The sequence below is a fragment of the Taeniopygia guttata genome, chromosome 7, assembly GCF_048771995.1.
Source record: "Taeniopygia guttata chromosome 7, bTaeGut7.mat, whole genome shotgun sequence".
NCBI lineage: Eukaryota > Metazoa > Chordata > Aves > Passeriformes > Estrildidae > Taeniopygia > Taeniopygia guttata.
Window position 1 is genome coordinate 29382400 of NC_133032.1, and position 14135 is coordinate 29396534.

Below are 14135 nucleotides of genomic sequence, written 5' to 3' on the forward strand. Positions count from 1 at the left end.
CACCAACTTTTAATCCTTTGCTGTGTACAGATCAGACTAACAGAGCAGCCTGCTTGCCTCAGTGCTTTAGCATCTGCCTGAAGGACAGCCCACTCCTCCATAGCCTCCCTCTTCTGCACACAACACCCTGCCCTGAGCAGAGCTGTGTCCCTCTGGCAGAACACACAGCTCCATGAAACCTTGTGTTTCTGTGTAAATGTGCAGGTCTGAAGTGCAGAGTGCTTTTGGGCAACACACAACACATGGACAGTGAAAGGTTAATCTGAAAGCCCCCAAGAGTTTATTTCTTATTAAAAGGTAATGGGAAAGAGGGTGGGAGAAGCATCTAAGACATCCCCATGTGGGAAGGTGCACAACAGACGCTGCTGACACACACACCCCTGCCACATGTCAGAACCTCCCTTCCAGATGAAGTTTTTATAGAAGTCAAATGGCTGTGCTTTCCCAGGCACATCAGCTACAGGGATGCAGGCTGCCCCAGGATGTAAAATTCATCTGCCTTGGCCCCTTCTAAAGCTGTCAATACAGATAAGATGGCAGATCCTATGGCAGGGACCATTTTTTTTCCAGGACAAGAACGGAGAGTTCCATAAAGTACTAATGAAAACTTACTCAGCATCCAACTTGTCACAAATTCAGATTTTTTGGTCAGTATCCTACAAGGAGTGATAGCTTCTACTGTTCTCAGAGATCACCCACCTCTCCTAAGCATACATGGAGTTTAGTTTCTTTAATCCTGCAATAAACCAGTGGGACCTTCACCTGCTCTGTAGAAGTGCATGCTGTCTTCTACATCCTGAAACAAAGATGTTTTGTTCAACTAGAAAATCAGTTGGAAAACCAAGGTTAGTCCTCAATCTTTGACCAGTTAAACCAAAAGAAAGAAACATTTTTTAATACACATGGATATCTTTCTTCTCAAAGACACCATGCAGAAATTAAGAGTAGATGTGATCAGTAAAACACTTCAGAAATGTCACTACACTAAAAGTGCGAGACTTGGAAAGCATGAAGGTTTTTCTTTCTGACAAAAAACAAAACAAAACAAAACAAAACAAAAAAAAAAACCAAAAAACAAACAAACAAAAAAAACAAACCAAAAAAGACCACCAAAAGATTTCACAGGCTTATTGGCTTGCCACAAACCTTAGAGGATGGATCTAGTTCTACTGGCAGTATCACAGACTTGCAAAGATAGAGGTGTTTGTCCCCTTCCTTTCCACCTTCATGCCTCCCTCCCTCAGAGACAGAAGTCTTGTCAGACATTCAGAATAGCTGAATGTGTACCAGAACTTCTTCTGCCACTCAGTTTCATTGCTTTTTAACTAACAGAAGGCCTTCCTTTTTAACTTCCAGGGTTAAAGCAACAATTTAATTAACTATTATTTTCACTTACAAACTTGGTAACCGAGGGATTCTCCTTCCCATACCACAAGACTGACATATCTACAGAGGTACCACACCATTTGCATTGAAGCAGTTTGCAGGAGACTTGGCAAAAAACAACATTCTTTCAGAAGTTAGCAATGCCAGGAAACTATGCTGAAGCAGGTGGTGGAGCCAGTATCTAGGGATACCAAGGAAGAGGATGACAACGAGCAGACTCCACTCAATGCCACTTCTTTCCTCCCAGGTACAGGCCCCTAACAAATAGCATTGCTATTTAGCAAGTAAGATAAAGGCTATGCATGCTGAATCAAATTATGTGTGTATATATGTGCATTATATGTAAATAAAAACATATACACACACTCTTTCCAAAAATCTGAAAATTATCAAGACTTGGGAAAGACCACATGTATTTATCAAATGGCATCAACAAAAAATACCACTGGCACTAGACATGGACTGGGAATGCTCCTGAACACATAAATCATAGAACCAGCATGAGATTTAAATCAAAAGAAGAAACTCATACCCTACAATTTAAATACTTTTCTCCTGTCTGCTTCGCAGCCTTCTGGACAAGCACTCACTTTGTTTTTCAAACACTAAATGAAAACAGATATTCTTCTGCTCTTACTTAAATCCCAGTTGAGACTGCAGAGAAGAAAATGTGGCAATATGCAACTGCAAGAGTTGGCAACACTATACCAACTGTTTGCCTGTGGTATCCAAAATGTAAGCTTTTGGACTTCAATTCCCAAATTTCAGGGTGCTGGCACCTTTGTAAATTTGAATTCTGTTTTCTCCACATGCCTTGGTTCCCACAACCAACTCCTTCTCCAGCAGGTGGAATATAATTACAGTGAGAATTTTCAGATTAAAAAAAAACCACCATGCTCTACAACTCTGCAAAGAAACACACAGGGAAAAAATTGACAGTACTCCAATCTCCCTGCTCTATTGTCTCTTACCTGCACTTAGAGCTATATAAAGTTTTTACAGATTTAAAGTCTACATAGCATCAATGACATCTCTTGGCAAAACATGACTTGAAGAAAGTGGAATTAATATCCTTTGTTAGGATATGAAATGAGAAACTAACAAAATATACTGGCAAAACAAAATCCTTGTCATTAAAAAAATCCTGCAGCAAGTCACACAGGTGGAATAGCAAAAAAGAAAACATCAGGGCATGTCAGCTAAGCAAACCTCTCTGAGAGTATAACACTTGTCTGCTTTTAAAAATTTAGTCACAGATAATTTAGTTCCTTCGAGTGCAGACAAAAAACCAGCAGGGGACAGAGCTACAGTTTTCCTTACTATAGGAAAAGCATTTGCAGAAGGGCGAGGCATTAGACTAGAGAACCTAGGGTGGGGAAAGAAGGCAGTTATAAATGCAACAATCACTGAGAAATGATTCAATAGGTGTTTGTGTCTTACAGACCTGACACCCATCTGCTACTTAGACTTTCTGGGTTTTAATGTTTAGATACTTTTGGCCTTCTTTCTTAGCATTAAATCACATGACACACATTATATAGGAGGAGACAATGATCCAGAGGTTTTGACTTGCCAGCTGTAACAATGCAAACAAGGAGCAGATCCAACATTCTGAACACAGCACTCTCACCCTTCCAAATCCCACCTGCAAACTTTGTCTCCTGTTACTAGAACACACCTGCTTCTTACTCTTTTGTGCTGTTCTGCATGCAAGTTTTTCATTCCTTCATTCAAATGTTTACGCTGAAGAAATGCACCACGACAATCATGTCCTCTAGACTGAAGCACAGACTGCCATCCCGGGGTTTGCTGTGCATGACTCACAATCAAGAAATGGCCTAAGCTCTAACAAAGCTGTTTAGATAAAGAAGAAAGATACAAAACAGATTCCAGGGCCAAATGATGACTCAGGGATCATCTTGTGGTACTTAGTCATTCTGAATTAGGGGACAAGCGGATTTGGCCTCAAAGGTTGTTTCAAGTTCCTGAGGATATTGGATGGTGACAGATAAACCAAACACCCTGTATCCTGTTTTATTTATCTGCAATCTATCTTGTCAGTCTGGAAGGTCTTCTGGAGTTTCACAGACTTCTGTTTTTTCTTTTAGATACTACCCTGTGTAAGCATTATTGAACTAGCACAGCAGGGGAAGGTGTAGTCCTTTTCAGAAAAGAAACAGCAGAGGACAATATAGGGCATCTCTCCACAGGCAACAGGAGGCTCCTAGGTCATACACACTCATTGTAAATGTATGTGGCATGGCAGTAGATAAGAGAAAAAATGTGGCTGCCTTCCCAGTGACCTTATGAACTAAAAGATAGCATAGCAATTCACAGTTTCATACTTTACTTTTCCTAACATGGATGTTAGAGGGGTGAGGGGAGAGAATAACCTTCCCAAATGAATCTGATGAGATGTGAGGGATGACACTCTGAATGTCATTCAGATGCACAAAGGGTACAACCAGTCATTGCAATGAAAACCCAATTGCAAATTCTTCAAAACTATCCCAGCATTTCTTAATGTCCCACACATAGAGGTCTGCATTTTGCTGTGATTCTCTGCTCATAATTCTTTAGTCACCATTTGCTCAAATTACTTTGCAGAGCAACATCTTCCCTCAGCACTGCCATGCACTGCTTGCTGGCTGTTCAAACCAGGCACCCCCAGGAGCTACAACGTTCAGGAGATTCAGTTTGCTCCTCTGATTTTGGCAAGCTGGAATTTGTTAATTCCACATCTGCTGTAAGACTCCCAGCTTGTTTTCAGGCCAGTGACGTTAAAGAAATGGGGGTCCTCACAGATTGTGGTACCAGGGGTTATATAAATATGTTAAATTTGACGAAATATGGGAGAGGCACTTGCTAGAGAAGGCACACTAATGTTACATTAAAAATCCAACTATTTCCTATATGCTAAGAAGCTACTCATTTTCTTCTGTGAAAGACCAGAGGAAATTTGCTGGAATCTGGGGAATATAAATGCCTTTTCAGAGAAAACTAGATACCAATCCCAGAAATCATTCCCCATTTTGCATCCTTACCCTTAGACATCTGCCTAATCCAGAAGCAAGTCTGGGCTGATGGCCAGTGCTCTTTCATTACAAGATGAGCAATCTCTTCAACAGCTGGGTAATCGTGTGTAGCAAGTGCAGGACTAAGAAAGTGACAGGGCCTGTTAGAGTAAGATTTATTGAATGAAATGATACACTGCTGATGACTCTTAGTTTAAAATCTCGATACTGATTCAGGCTTGATTGTCAGTATATGCTGGACATGTCCAGTCTAATTTTACCACTTACTTCCTTAGCAGAATCCCTGATCCTCCGTTTTCAACCAACACAGTGTGTGAGGCTTGGTTCCCTGCTTTACCTTAATTTTCAAAACTTAACTGAGTTTGGCACGTGCATGATGACTGAAGCTGACAACTCAATTGCTGCCATAATTTCTTATATTCTCAAGGAAAAAGAGCTACAGAATCTGTTTGTACCCCATTATGTAGTTCTTCACATTGCCTCTTGGTTAACTTTCTCATGGAAAGGACATTCAAAAGCAGAGTCTAAACACAGAGTTTTGAGCTGAGAGCTGCAGTAAGCATAAATAGTATTCCCTACAGGGGTGTTTTACCCTGCTGTCTTTGGGACATCACTTTTGGTCAGGAGACACTGAAGCTAGGTTAATATAAGGCAGCCTGGCACCAGAGATGTCAAGAGTATGGAGCAGACACAGGGTTGCACCAGCTCCAATACTTGAATCCTTAACTAGTAACCCAAAAACATACTTTTTGCTTGCAGCCTACAGCCAAAGGTTAATTATAAATCTTTCTTTGCAGCCTACAAGTCAAGGTAAACTATCAAGCATTCAGAGCAGCTAAGCTCTGTATCTGGTTGAAGGTAAAAATGTAAACTCTGCCTTGAACTCTGGCTGTCAGGCTATAGACATGGAGTTCCTGATCACAAGCCTTGATATCCTCTGATCACCAGCCTTTACTGATATTCTCAGAACTTCACTAACTCTGGTCCACTTCTCAGAACACAGAGACATAGGTAGTGCTTGTAGAAATATGAAATACTCAAACCTGCAAGACAAGAGGTTTCCAGAAAGGCCTGTTATTTAGAAACTGCATCTGGAGTGAAAACCCTTCATGTTTAAGACAAAGGAAAGTCCTCGAGTCTCTTGCTAAGGAACTCTCTCCACAGCTGCAAGAAGCAGTTGGAGGCATCAGCCACAGCACAAGGCCTCCAACCTCTGTGACAGGATTGCATGGGAAACAGTAAGTCCAAGTCCACAACAGTCTTCTTGGTCAATGCAAGGAAGATGAAAAGGCTAACTAGGAGAAGGCAGAGCTCCCAGACTCACTCACCACCTATCCCCTCTGGCCCACACCTTCCAGGCAGGCTGCCAAGTCTTTAAGCCCCACTGCCAGGAAGCTGGGAACTCAAACAAATAAGAAACTGGACAGTTTTTCAATAAAGTATCTTGCTAAAACTAGGACGCCACTGCCATTTTGCAGAGAATGTTGAATCAGCATGGAACATCCTTGCATGGGAAATTGCTCCCCAGACCACTGGCACACTTAGTAAATCCTACACAGCTGAGGAGACACTGAGACTTCCCTCAATACTACACTTAAAAAGGCAAAGTAAAATCAAGAAATTAAACCCTCTTGGGATTAGCACTGCTCTGAAGAATGAGTTCATACTGTCTCTGCCCCCAAATTAGACTGTTTCTTTAAGCACCACGGCTAAACTCATTATATATTCTCACCAGCAATATGCTATTAATATCAGATGTGAGATATATCAGATAGCCTTGCTGTGCACAAGATAATGAGTTTTTTTTCATTTTAAAATATTAATTCCTCTGTTATGCAGAAAATTGTCAGAGTTTTCAAGCACTCTTTAAGTGTCATGAAAAAGGCAATATAACTAATCAGAAACAGCAAAAATGGAAACAAGATTAAGGTATTGCAATTCAATTTCCTAGAAAATAATGCGCCACCAGCTGTGTAAGCTTTCCTGTAGCTAAAACAAATATTCTGAAAACAAGCAGGCAGATGCTTTACACTGTAGCGTCTCCTCAACAGTCAGGCCTCCAAAAGAACTCTCAAGTTGTCTTTTAGACTGTACAAGGGCTTTAAAGACAGCCATAGAACACACTGATTTGCTAAGCAAGACTCTGAGCTATCTTTAATTTTTATGTTCAACTCATTAACTCCGAGCTCCTGCAGACACAGTACTGGCACCACACACACTCCACGGTCCCTGAACGCAACAAATAAGCAGCACAGCGTGCACCATTCCTCTGGCACACCAGACAAGACACATGCTGACTCAAGCAGCTGGACTCTGGTTTCCTTTCCCAAAGACAGAGGCCAGGGCCTACCTGCTGATTCCAGTGACAGGCACCGTGCATTCTGTAGAGTTTCCTCTTCTGGAAACTGTGAAGTGGCCTTGTTCGGGCAGATGTGCTCACATTATTCACAGAGACAGACCTGAGCCTTGTCCTGTCTTTTCTTCTTTTCTTGATGTGCTGATGGTCAAGCAGCCAGCTGCTTGAAGAAGACACCTCTCTATTGTCTGAAGCTCTGCAGTTTCATGAATAATGAGGAGAGGAAATTCAAAACATCAGATATGCTCCACATGCACAGGCCATGACTTCACACACTGATTAGCATTAGCTATTTAATTCTAAGAGAATTTTATAAACACCACAAGGTTTTAGCATGCTGTTTCAGACAATTGTGTATGTGCTTTGTTTGCTAGTTAATTACTTTTCATGTCAGCTCAGGAAAGGGAGCTTATCATTCTTCTTCACCTTTGTGCTCATGGAAACAAATGTCAAAATGAAGTTAAGCCCTCAAACATATATTGAGTTTTGTTTTTTACAAATTCAAGAGCTCTCTAATATTTTTAACCTGTATGAGTTTCAAGTTACAATTAATATTTCCCTTCATACTGATGTTCCATTAAAGACAGCAGTCATGCTACTGTAAAGGAGACCTAGAGTTCTGTCCTCATACTTTCAAGATTTTCTGGTTTTGCTCAAGAAGTGAAACCTAAGTAAAGCTTTACAAACCAGTGATCATTCAGTACAGGGTTGCCACTCACTCTGAAGCATTTGTATCAAAATTAACAACTCTACAACTTCAAGTGTAGAGAGTCAAAATCAAGTGTAAAAATGTGGCCAAAAGCAGTAGCAGCCTCTGTGTATATGTGTAGAACAACCTCACACCATTCTCACCAACCTACAGCCTGTCTGATGACCAGAAAGGCAACACCACAAGGTAAGAATTTAAAACACTCTCCCAATTTGGGTGGGAATGACTCAATGGGAATAATGAACTTCCCTGCTATAGGTATTCCTGATTTTATTTTGTTGCTGTAGCAACATCTGCATGCAAAATTGAAGGTTTACTGCAAAAAGCCCTCCAGTGTGCTTTTATTTTTACAGTACTGAAGACCTTGACCACAACTCTGGAGTCTGAGCAGTGCAGCCACATAAGGTATTTTGGCCTTGGTTCATAACAGGTCATCTATCTGTACAAATGATTATTTTGTCTTATGACAAGTCACAGCTTTATTAGTAAAGCTGTGACACAATAGAACATGAAAATGAATTTATTACAAGGCCACTTATAAATCATTTTTGACAGGTGGTATTCTTTTACCAGTACATTTTTATTAAATAAAAAGGCTTGATATGGAAGTGTGATTAAACACCATCCCCTGCTGTGTTGGAGTGGTAACAAGGCTTTACAGGCTTGAATTTGAGCTGTCTTCCCCACACAGCAATATAATCCAATAAGCAACACAGACACATGAAAACAACATGCTAATTAACAGAGGATTGTACAAAATATTTAAAGGAACATACCAGTGAGTGCCAAGAAAAGCCTGAAATACTGAGGCATGACATTCTTAAAGTTAACACTGCATTTTTAAGGCTTGAGAAAGAAATACAAGGTTTACAGTCCATGGAAAAGACTTCTTAAAATACTCCCTCTGAATTCTCAGAAACATTTTCTAAGTCAGATGGTCCCAAGCTCAACTTGTGGATTTCCACATACCTCTCTCTTAAGTGAGAGACAACTTGGACACATAAATTAGAACAAAAAGCTCCTCAGCTTCACTCTTCATCTTCTGTGATTCCTGCCTTTGTTCTGGTGGTCTGCCAAGGCCCTTGGTAATTTCTCTGCAGTCTCTGACATCAGCTGTATTTACCCTCCTGTGCCTTGCAGCATTGCACCACCCCAGGTTCAGATGAAGAGATCTCATCTTCATGGCCTGGAGCTCCAGCACATGGCAGTGGGGTTTTCCTGCCACTTTTGTAAAAGGCTTCCCAATCAAACTTTGAGTTACCCACTTGCTTTGATCTTAGTCAGTGTGTTTTTCAAAATGTGATTCTACAGAAGAGCAAATTGAACCATGGCCAGATGTGAAAGTCATAAATTTTCTAGAATGCTCTTTTCAAAGCTCATAGGTTTGCCTTTCTTGCTCCTAACCTTACTTCCAGATGCAAGCTTGCACAGCAAGCCATTAGACAGGCACTAACTGTCCTGAAGAATTAAGTTTTTCCTTCCTCTCCCTTCATAAGAAAGGGATATCACTAGCTTAGGGAACTGCTTCTATGTGCATCTACCTTCAAGCAATGCTTTGGGCTAATCTTGGCACCTAGATTCAACTGAGCAAGGAAAAGCAACACAAAAAAAAAAAAAAAAAAAAAAAAAGAACATGCTAATGTAATTAGGCCTTGACAGATGGCAATTCAAGGTTACCCACATTCAGTCAACCAGGAACTGCCAAGCACCTCCACATCCACTGCAAACAGCCTGTGTAACCAACTGTACTGCAAACCAAAAACTACCAACCCCAAAGTATCTCATGTTTAAACCTACTTTAAAATAGAAAATTCACATCAACAGCCTACAACTAATTTCAAGAAGTTACTTAAGTGAAAATTGCTATCACCTGTTTTTTCCCCCTCTCAAAAATAAGAAAAATCCCTTTATTTTCCATTTGATTTTGATTCTGCTTTCTGAAATATTGAATACAGTCAGAATGAACTCTAGAAAAAGCAAGGGGAGAAGCAGCTAATAATTAGGTTAACTGCAACACATTAATTATTAACTAATAAGTTAATTAAATTAATTGAACACACAGCTACTACAACAACAAAATACCACAAAAAAACCTGAAACACGCTCAAAAAAACCTCCTGAAGTAGGAGGCAGTGAATTTCTCTGCAAGATTCTCATGAGAACCACTCTCTTTCATGCATCTTTAATGAACAGTATTTACTGGCAGATTTCAAAACACTTCATAAGCAGTAAAAAATTAAAATTAACAGGTAAACTCATGTTTAAGACAGCATCTAGAAAATGCATCTAGAAAATGACCTAAAATCTCTCAGATTCCCTTCCAACACCTACCTTGCCAAACTCTAGTTTAGAGCTACAGCACAGAGAAAATCTTCCAAGCCCTAACATTTTTTTGGACTTTTTTAGGTCATGAGTAGAAAACAACCAACCTCAGAGAGTGGTCCACGAGCAAACAATGTGTTACTTATGAAATGGAAAGACTAACTTTGGCCTAATAAATAAGAAGAGAATTGGCTTGAAGCTACATCATTAGAGTCTCTCATCATGAAGTTCACTTCAGACACTTCTAAAAACATTCTTAAAAGCAGAAATTCTTCCTCTTATGTCTCATGAAAAAGTCAGATTCAAGACACAGCCTAAATGACTCTCTTCTTCCACATACCCATCTCTATTAGCAACTCCTATTTCAGGGCTATTTTTAGTCCACATCTGAGAGGAACCTTCTGATTTTCTCCTACATCATCTACAAACAACTGATACACCAGGAACAGGGACATCATATGCCAGGACCCCTTCATCCTTAAATTTAGGGCAGAATCACACAATCACTGTGCAACAGAAGGCAGCTAAAGAAGCTGCCCATCCAAGCTGCTCACTATAATCTCTTTGTGGGAGGCTCCAGCCTCTGCAGCAAAGCTGAAACAGACGGTGTGGCCAGCTCTTCTTGAGTCAGGAGCCAGGGAATTATGTTCTGCTGCACACTCTGCCATAAACACCCCAGTTCTAGTTGGGAACAGTTTCTTCATCCACCTGATCTTAATTAAGACCTGTGAATAACAGCATCCTCAAAAATCACATTACGAATATCTCAGGAGAAATATCCAACACACCTAGACCTTTTGTAACTGTATTCAATTACCTTAATGTTGTTTTGAAAATAATATTTATTACAGCCTGTACTGTGCTTCAAATCTTTGAATAAAAGAATTACTAAGGAGTATGGACTAGCACTGAGAAACATTTTTCTAAAATATTAATTTCAACCTATAGTCATCCTGGAAGGTATGTCCACCCAGAATAAAATACCTTGAATGGAAATCAGTATCTCCAAATTCCTGAAAATGTGGGTGGCAAAGATAAATTTGGCCTTTCATTGAAGACTGATCTGCTTAAAATTAATGGAATTACCACCCTGACACTGACTCCTGCTGAGACATGTGACATTGCTCATGTATTCTACTAATCTAGTTTGTCAGTTTTCCAGAAATAAAGCTGCACTTGTTATGACAGAATGCATTAAGTCTCAGTCACAATAAATGTGTTCCTATATTTTTCACTACTTCACAGATTCATCTTCCAAGTACTTAAACAGTTATAGCGACTATACATTTATGATATCTCCAGGAAAACACAAAACCCTACTATTTTCAATGTTACAATCAAGACTTGAACTTCTCTTGAAGCCTGCAGAAAGCTTATTTTTCCTTATTTAATATTGTAATGATTATTAGTTCCATATAGATAACTTTACCAAAAGTTATTCTCAAGAAAAACCCCTACCCTACCATACTGTCACTCACCTGAAGGAGATACCATTGACCAGCTGTCTGTGTCTACAGGTCTTGGATGAGAGAGATGAAGAAGCTGGAGACAGATTGAGTGGAGCAATTAGGCTGCTGATGATTTCACTTAGTTGTGCACTCTGGGAAAAAAGTTAAAATTAAAGGTAGTCAGACTTATCCAGACTCAACAGCTCAAAGGTCCTGCGTTCTTGTTTTCCTGCTTAGGATTTCAGTCCTGTACATCATGGAATAATCATATTTAGTTTCTTCCTGTGAATAACTGTGGTGGCATGGTTTTATTTCACAATTATTATGTTCAACCCTACCAAAACCCAAATGAAATACCAGCACAACCCTGAACATTGTTTATACACTTGAAGTAGTACCCTGAATACATCAGTGACCTTAGCATTGCAACCAAAGGCCTTTAAAAGGAAAAAAGAAAGCAGAACATTTTACAGCTGATATTACAACAGCTGCAGCCAGAGCTGCTAACTGGCCATTTGACAAGCATTTCAACAGGGAAAAAAGAAAGGTCAACTGTCTATTCATTGTACATTTTGTACACTCAAAGTATTTTTGTTCTTAAAAGAATCCTCTTCATTACTTATTACAGTTTGACAAAGGTGTTTTTATAAAAGGAAGTGTAACTACTTGAGGACTATTGTAATGACAGACAGAATGGATAGGATCTTCTGATACCCTCAAAAATAGCAGCAAGAAGCAACCACCCTGCCAGCCTGTTCTCCTGCAAAAAAAACTGACTTTCAAAACTGACCCAAAACAAATGAAACAAATGTAGCCAATTTGTAAGACTAAGAATTAATCCTTCCAAAGCAATGAATTGTAGACTGACTCCAAAAATATTTCACAATGATTTTTTGTTTTAAATGTCAGACCTTAAAGGCTATTCTCACAATAAATTTAGCTTGCTTAGAGGAAACTCTGTTCTGCACACTGAACAGAAATTAAATGTATTTGAAATGGCATACTCCTTTTTTACAAAACAACCTTTTGCATTACTTTGCTGGATTTTCTTTCAGAACTAAGAATATTTAAAACATGAATTGCTAGAGTTTATCTAGTAAATTTTCTGTATATTTTGATTTTACATTTACATTTATGCAGAAAGAGGACGAATTTATTGTTTGTTTGTTTTATTACAACTCACATATTTTCTGTTAACATTCAGGTGATCTAGTCTGGTAAAAATTTCGCATCAGAATAAAAAATTCAGGGATGGATATTAAAGCACAGAAATAACAAATCAATTATAAAAGAACTGGGCAAATTAAACTAAGTGCCAGTAAAATAGTTAGCAGATTGATTAAAAAATCTCAGCAGAATTAATTCTGTAAGGAGTAGTCTCTATTGAATATAAGAGCATTAAAAAAATAGGCAGACTTCCAAAACACAAGGAAAAACGTACATATAGCTATGAAAAGGACTTGAATAAAGTATTAATAAAAATTGCCAGCCTTTGTCACTTTTATTCTACATGACTTTTCTTTTGGTTCACAAGCAAAATTCCTTATTCTTAACAAAGGAATACTTGAACAGCAGACTGAGGAATTCTGTGGGAATATCTGTAGATGTTCTTCAGGCTGCAGAATTGTTACTCTTGACACTGAACAAGAAACTCAGACTTTCAGAGTTAAATAGAACTGATAGTCAAAAAGGAAATCAAACCCCAAGGCTTTTAGTGCTGTAAAAGGGAAGAAACCCAATGTGTTGTGTGAGAAGTGTTAGTCTATTTCTATGTAATTTTCAGATCATCAAAGTTCTTGGACCCCTTGGACCAAGTTTGTGGCTACCTGGGGACTGGGAAACAAACCACTATCCCTTAAATTGTCCAAAGTCTTGCTGAAAAGTGTGTTTAATTCTCCAATCCACCACTTAAAAGAGGGGCCATTCATCACATTCTACAAATGCTCTTTGGGTTACCTTATGCAATTGCCAGCACTGAGCATAAAAATTTCCTGTTTCATTGCTTCCTCACACCTGCCTGTGGTGGATAAGATTTATCAACCAGGGGAAGCATTTTAGGAACAAGAAAGTATGATTATCAAATAAGCAAAAATGGCACAGAGATTCAGGAAGAGGCACTAGTACTTAATGCTATTACTTATACTTTTAAAAAATGTGAGTGTGACCAGGAGTTTATGTAGACCAGCAGAGCAACAAATTTATGCCCACAGTGCTTTGTTTTACACAAATTGCATAAATTCTTTCTGTAAAACAAATTTCCAGTATCTCCTTCAGCAATGTGATCCTACCACATCCTTTATGTACTTCCAGGCAAAAGAAAACCTTGTTGAATTCTACGTAGTATTTCCTGGAATCAACCATGGAAACAGCCATTTCGCACACTGCAAAGCAAAACTCCACTGACAACTATGTCTCCTCTGTACCCGGTAAGCACCTGGAATTCCTCAGCTCCAAACCAGAGTCCCACAGTGTTTGAAAAGGCAGATGAACAATTGCATTCTGCTGGAATTTTTTTTTTTTGTTTAATTTCAAGTGCAATATATCTCTGCTGTCAGCTGTTCTCTTTCATCTCACATTAAGCTTTTCCTGACACAACCTGTGGAAACTCTATACTGACCCCACTGTAAAGCAGGAGCAGGTTTGTGGATGGTTCTTAGAGGCTGTTATGTGTCTCTTTGTAGGGAAACAATGTGGTAACACAGACAAATCAGAAATAAAAGGTTAATTTGTAAACCTGCTGTACAGAGTAGTTATTTAAGCCCTTCAATTAATCACCACCCAATCCCAGGACTGCAAAATATCTTTCTGTTTGGAAGTCATCACCATGGAACCTCCTTATTTCTGAAGTCAATCACTTGGCTTCACTGCCAACTCGGATT

The 14135-nt window shown here is 39.2% G+C and overlaps 1 protein-coding gene across 5 annotated transcripts in view; it reads right to left on the reverse strand.

Moving 5' to 3' along the window:
* Positions 1 to 14135, reverse strand: part of KANSL1L (KAT8 regulatory NSL complex subunit 1 like) — a 60421-nt gene that overhangs the window by 21075 nt on the left and 25211 nt on the right. For all 5 annotated transcript variants that reach the window (XR_003961394.4, XM_072931675.1, XM_072931674.1 and 2 more), the window contains exons 5-6: positions 11287 to 11408; positions 6772 to 6973 (exon numbers count right to left, since the gene is read on the reverse strand). Coding sequence is in view for 4 of the 5 variants with exons in the window: in XM_072931675.1 (XP_072787776.1) it covers positions 6772 to 6973; positions 11287 to 11408 (324 nt within the window). In the remaining variant the exon portion in view is untranslated. The remainder of the gene's footprint in view (positions 1 to 6771; positions 6974 to 11286; positions 11409 to 14135) is intronic.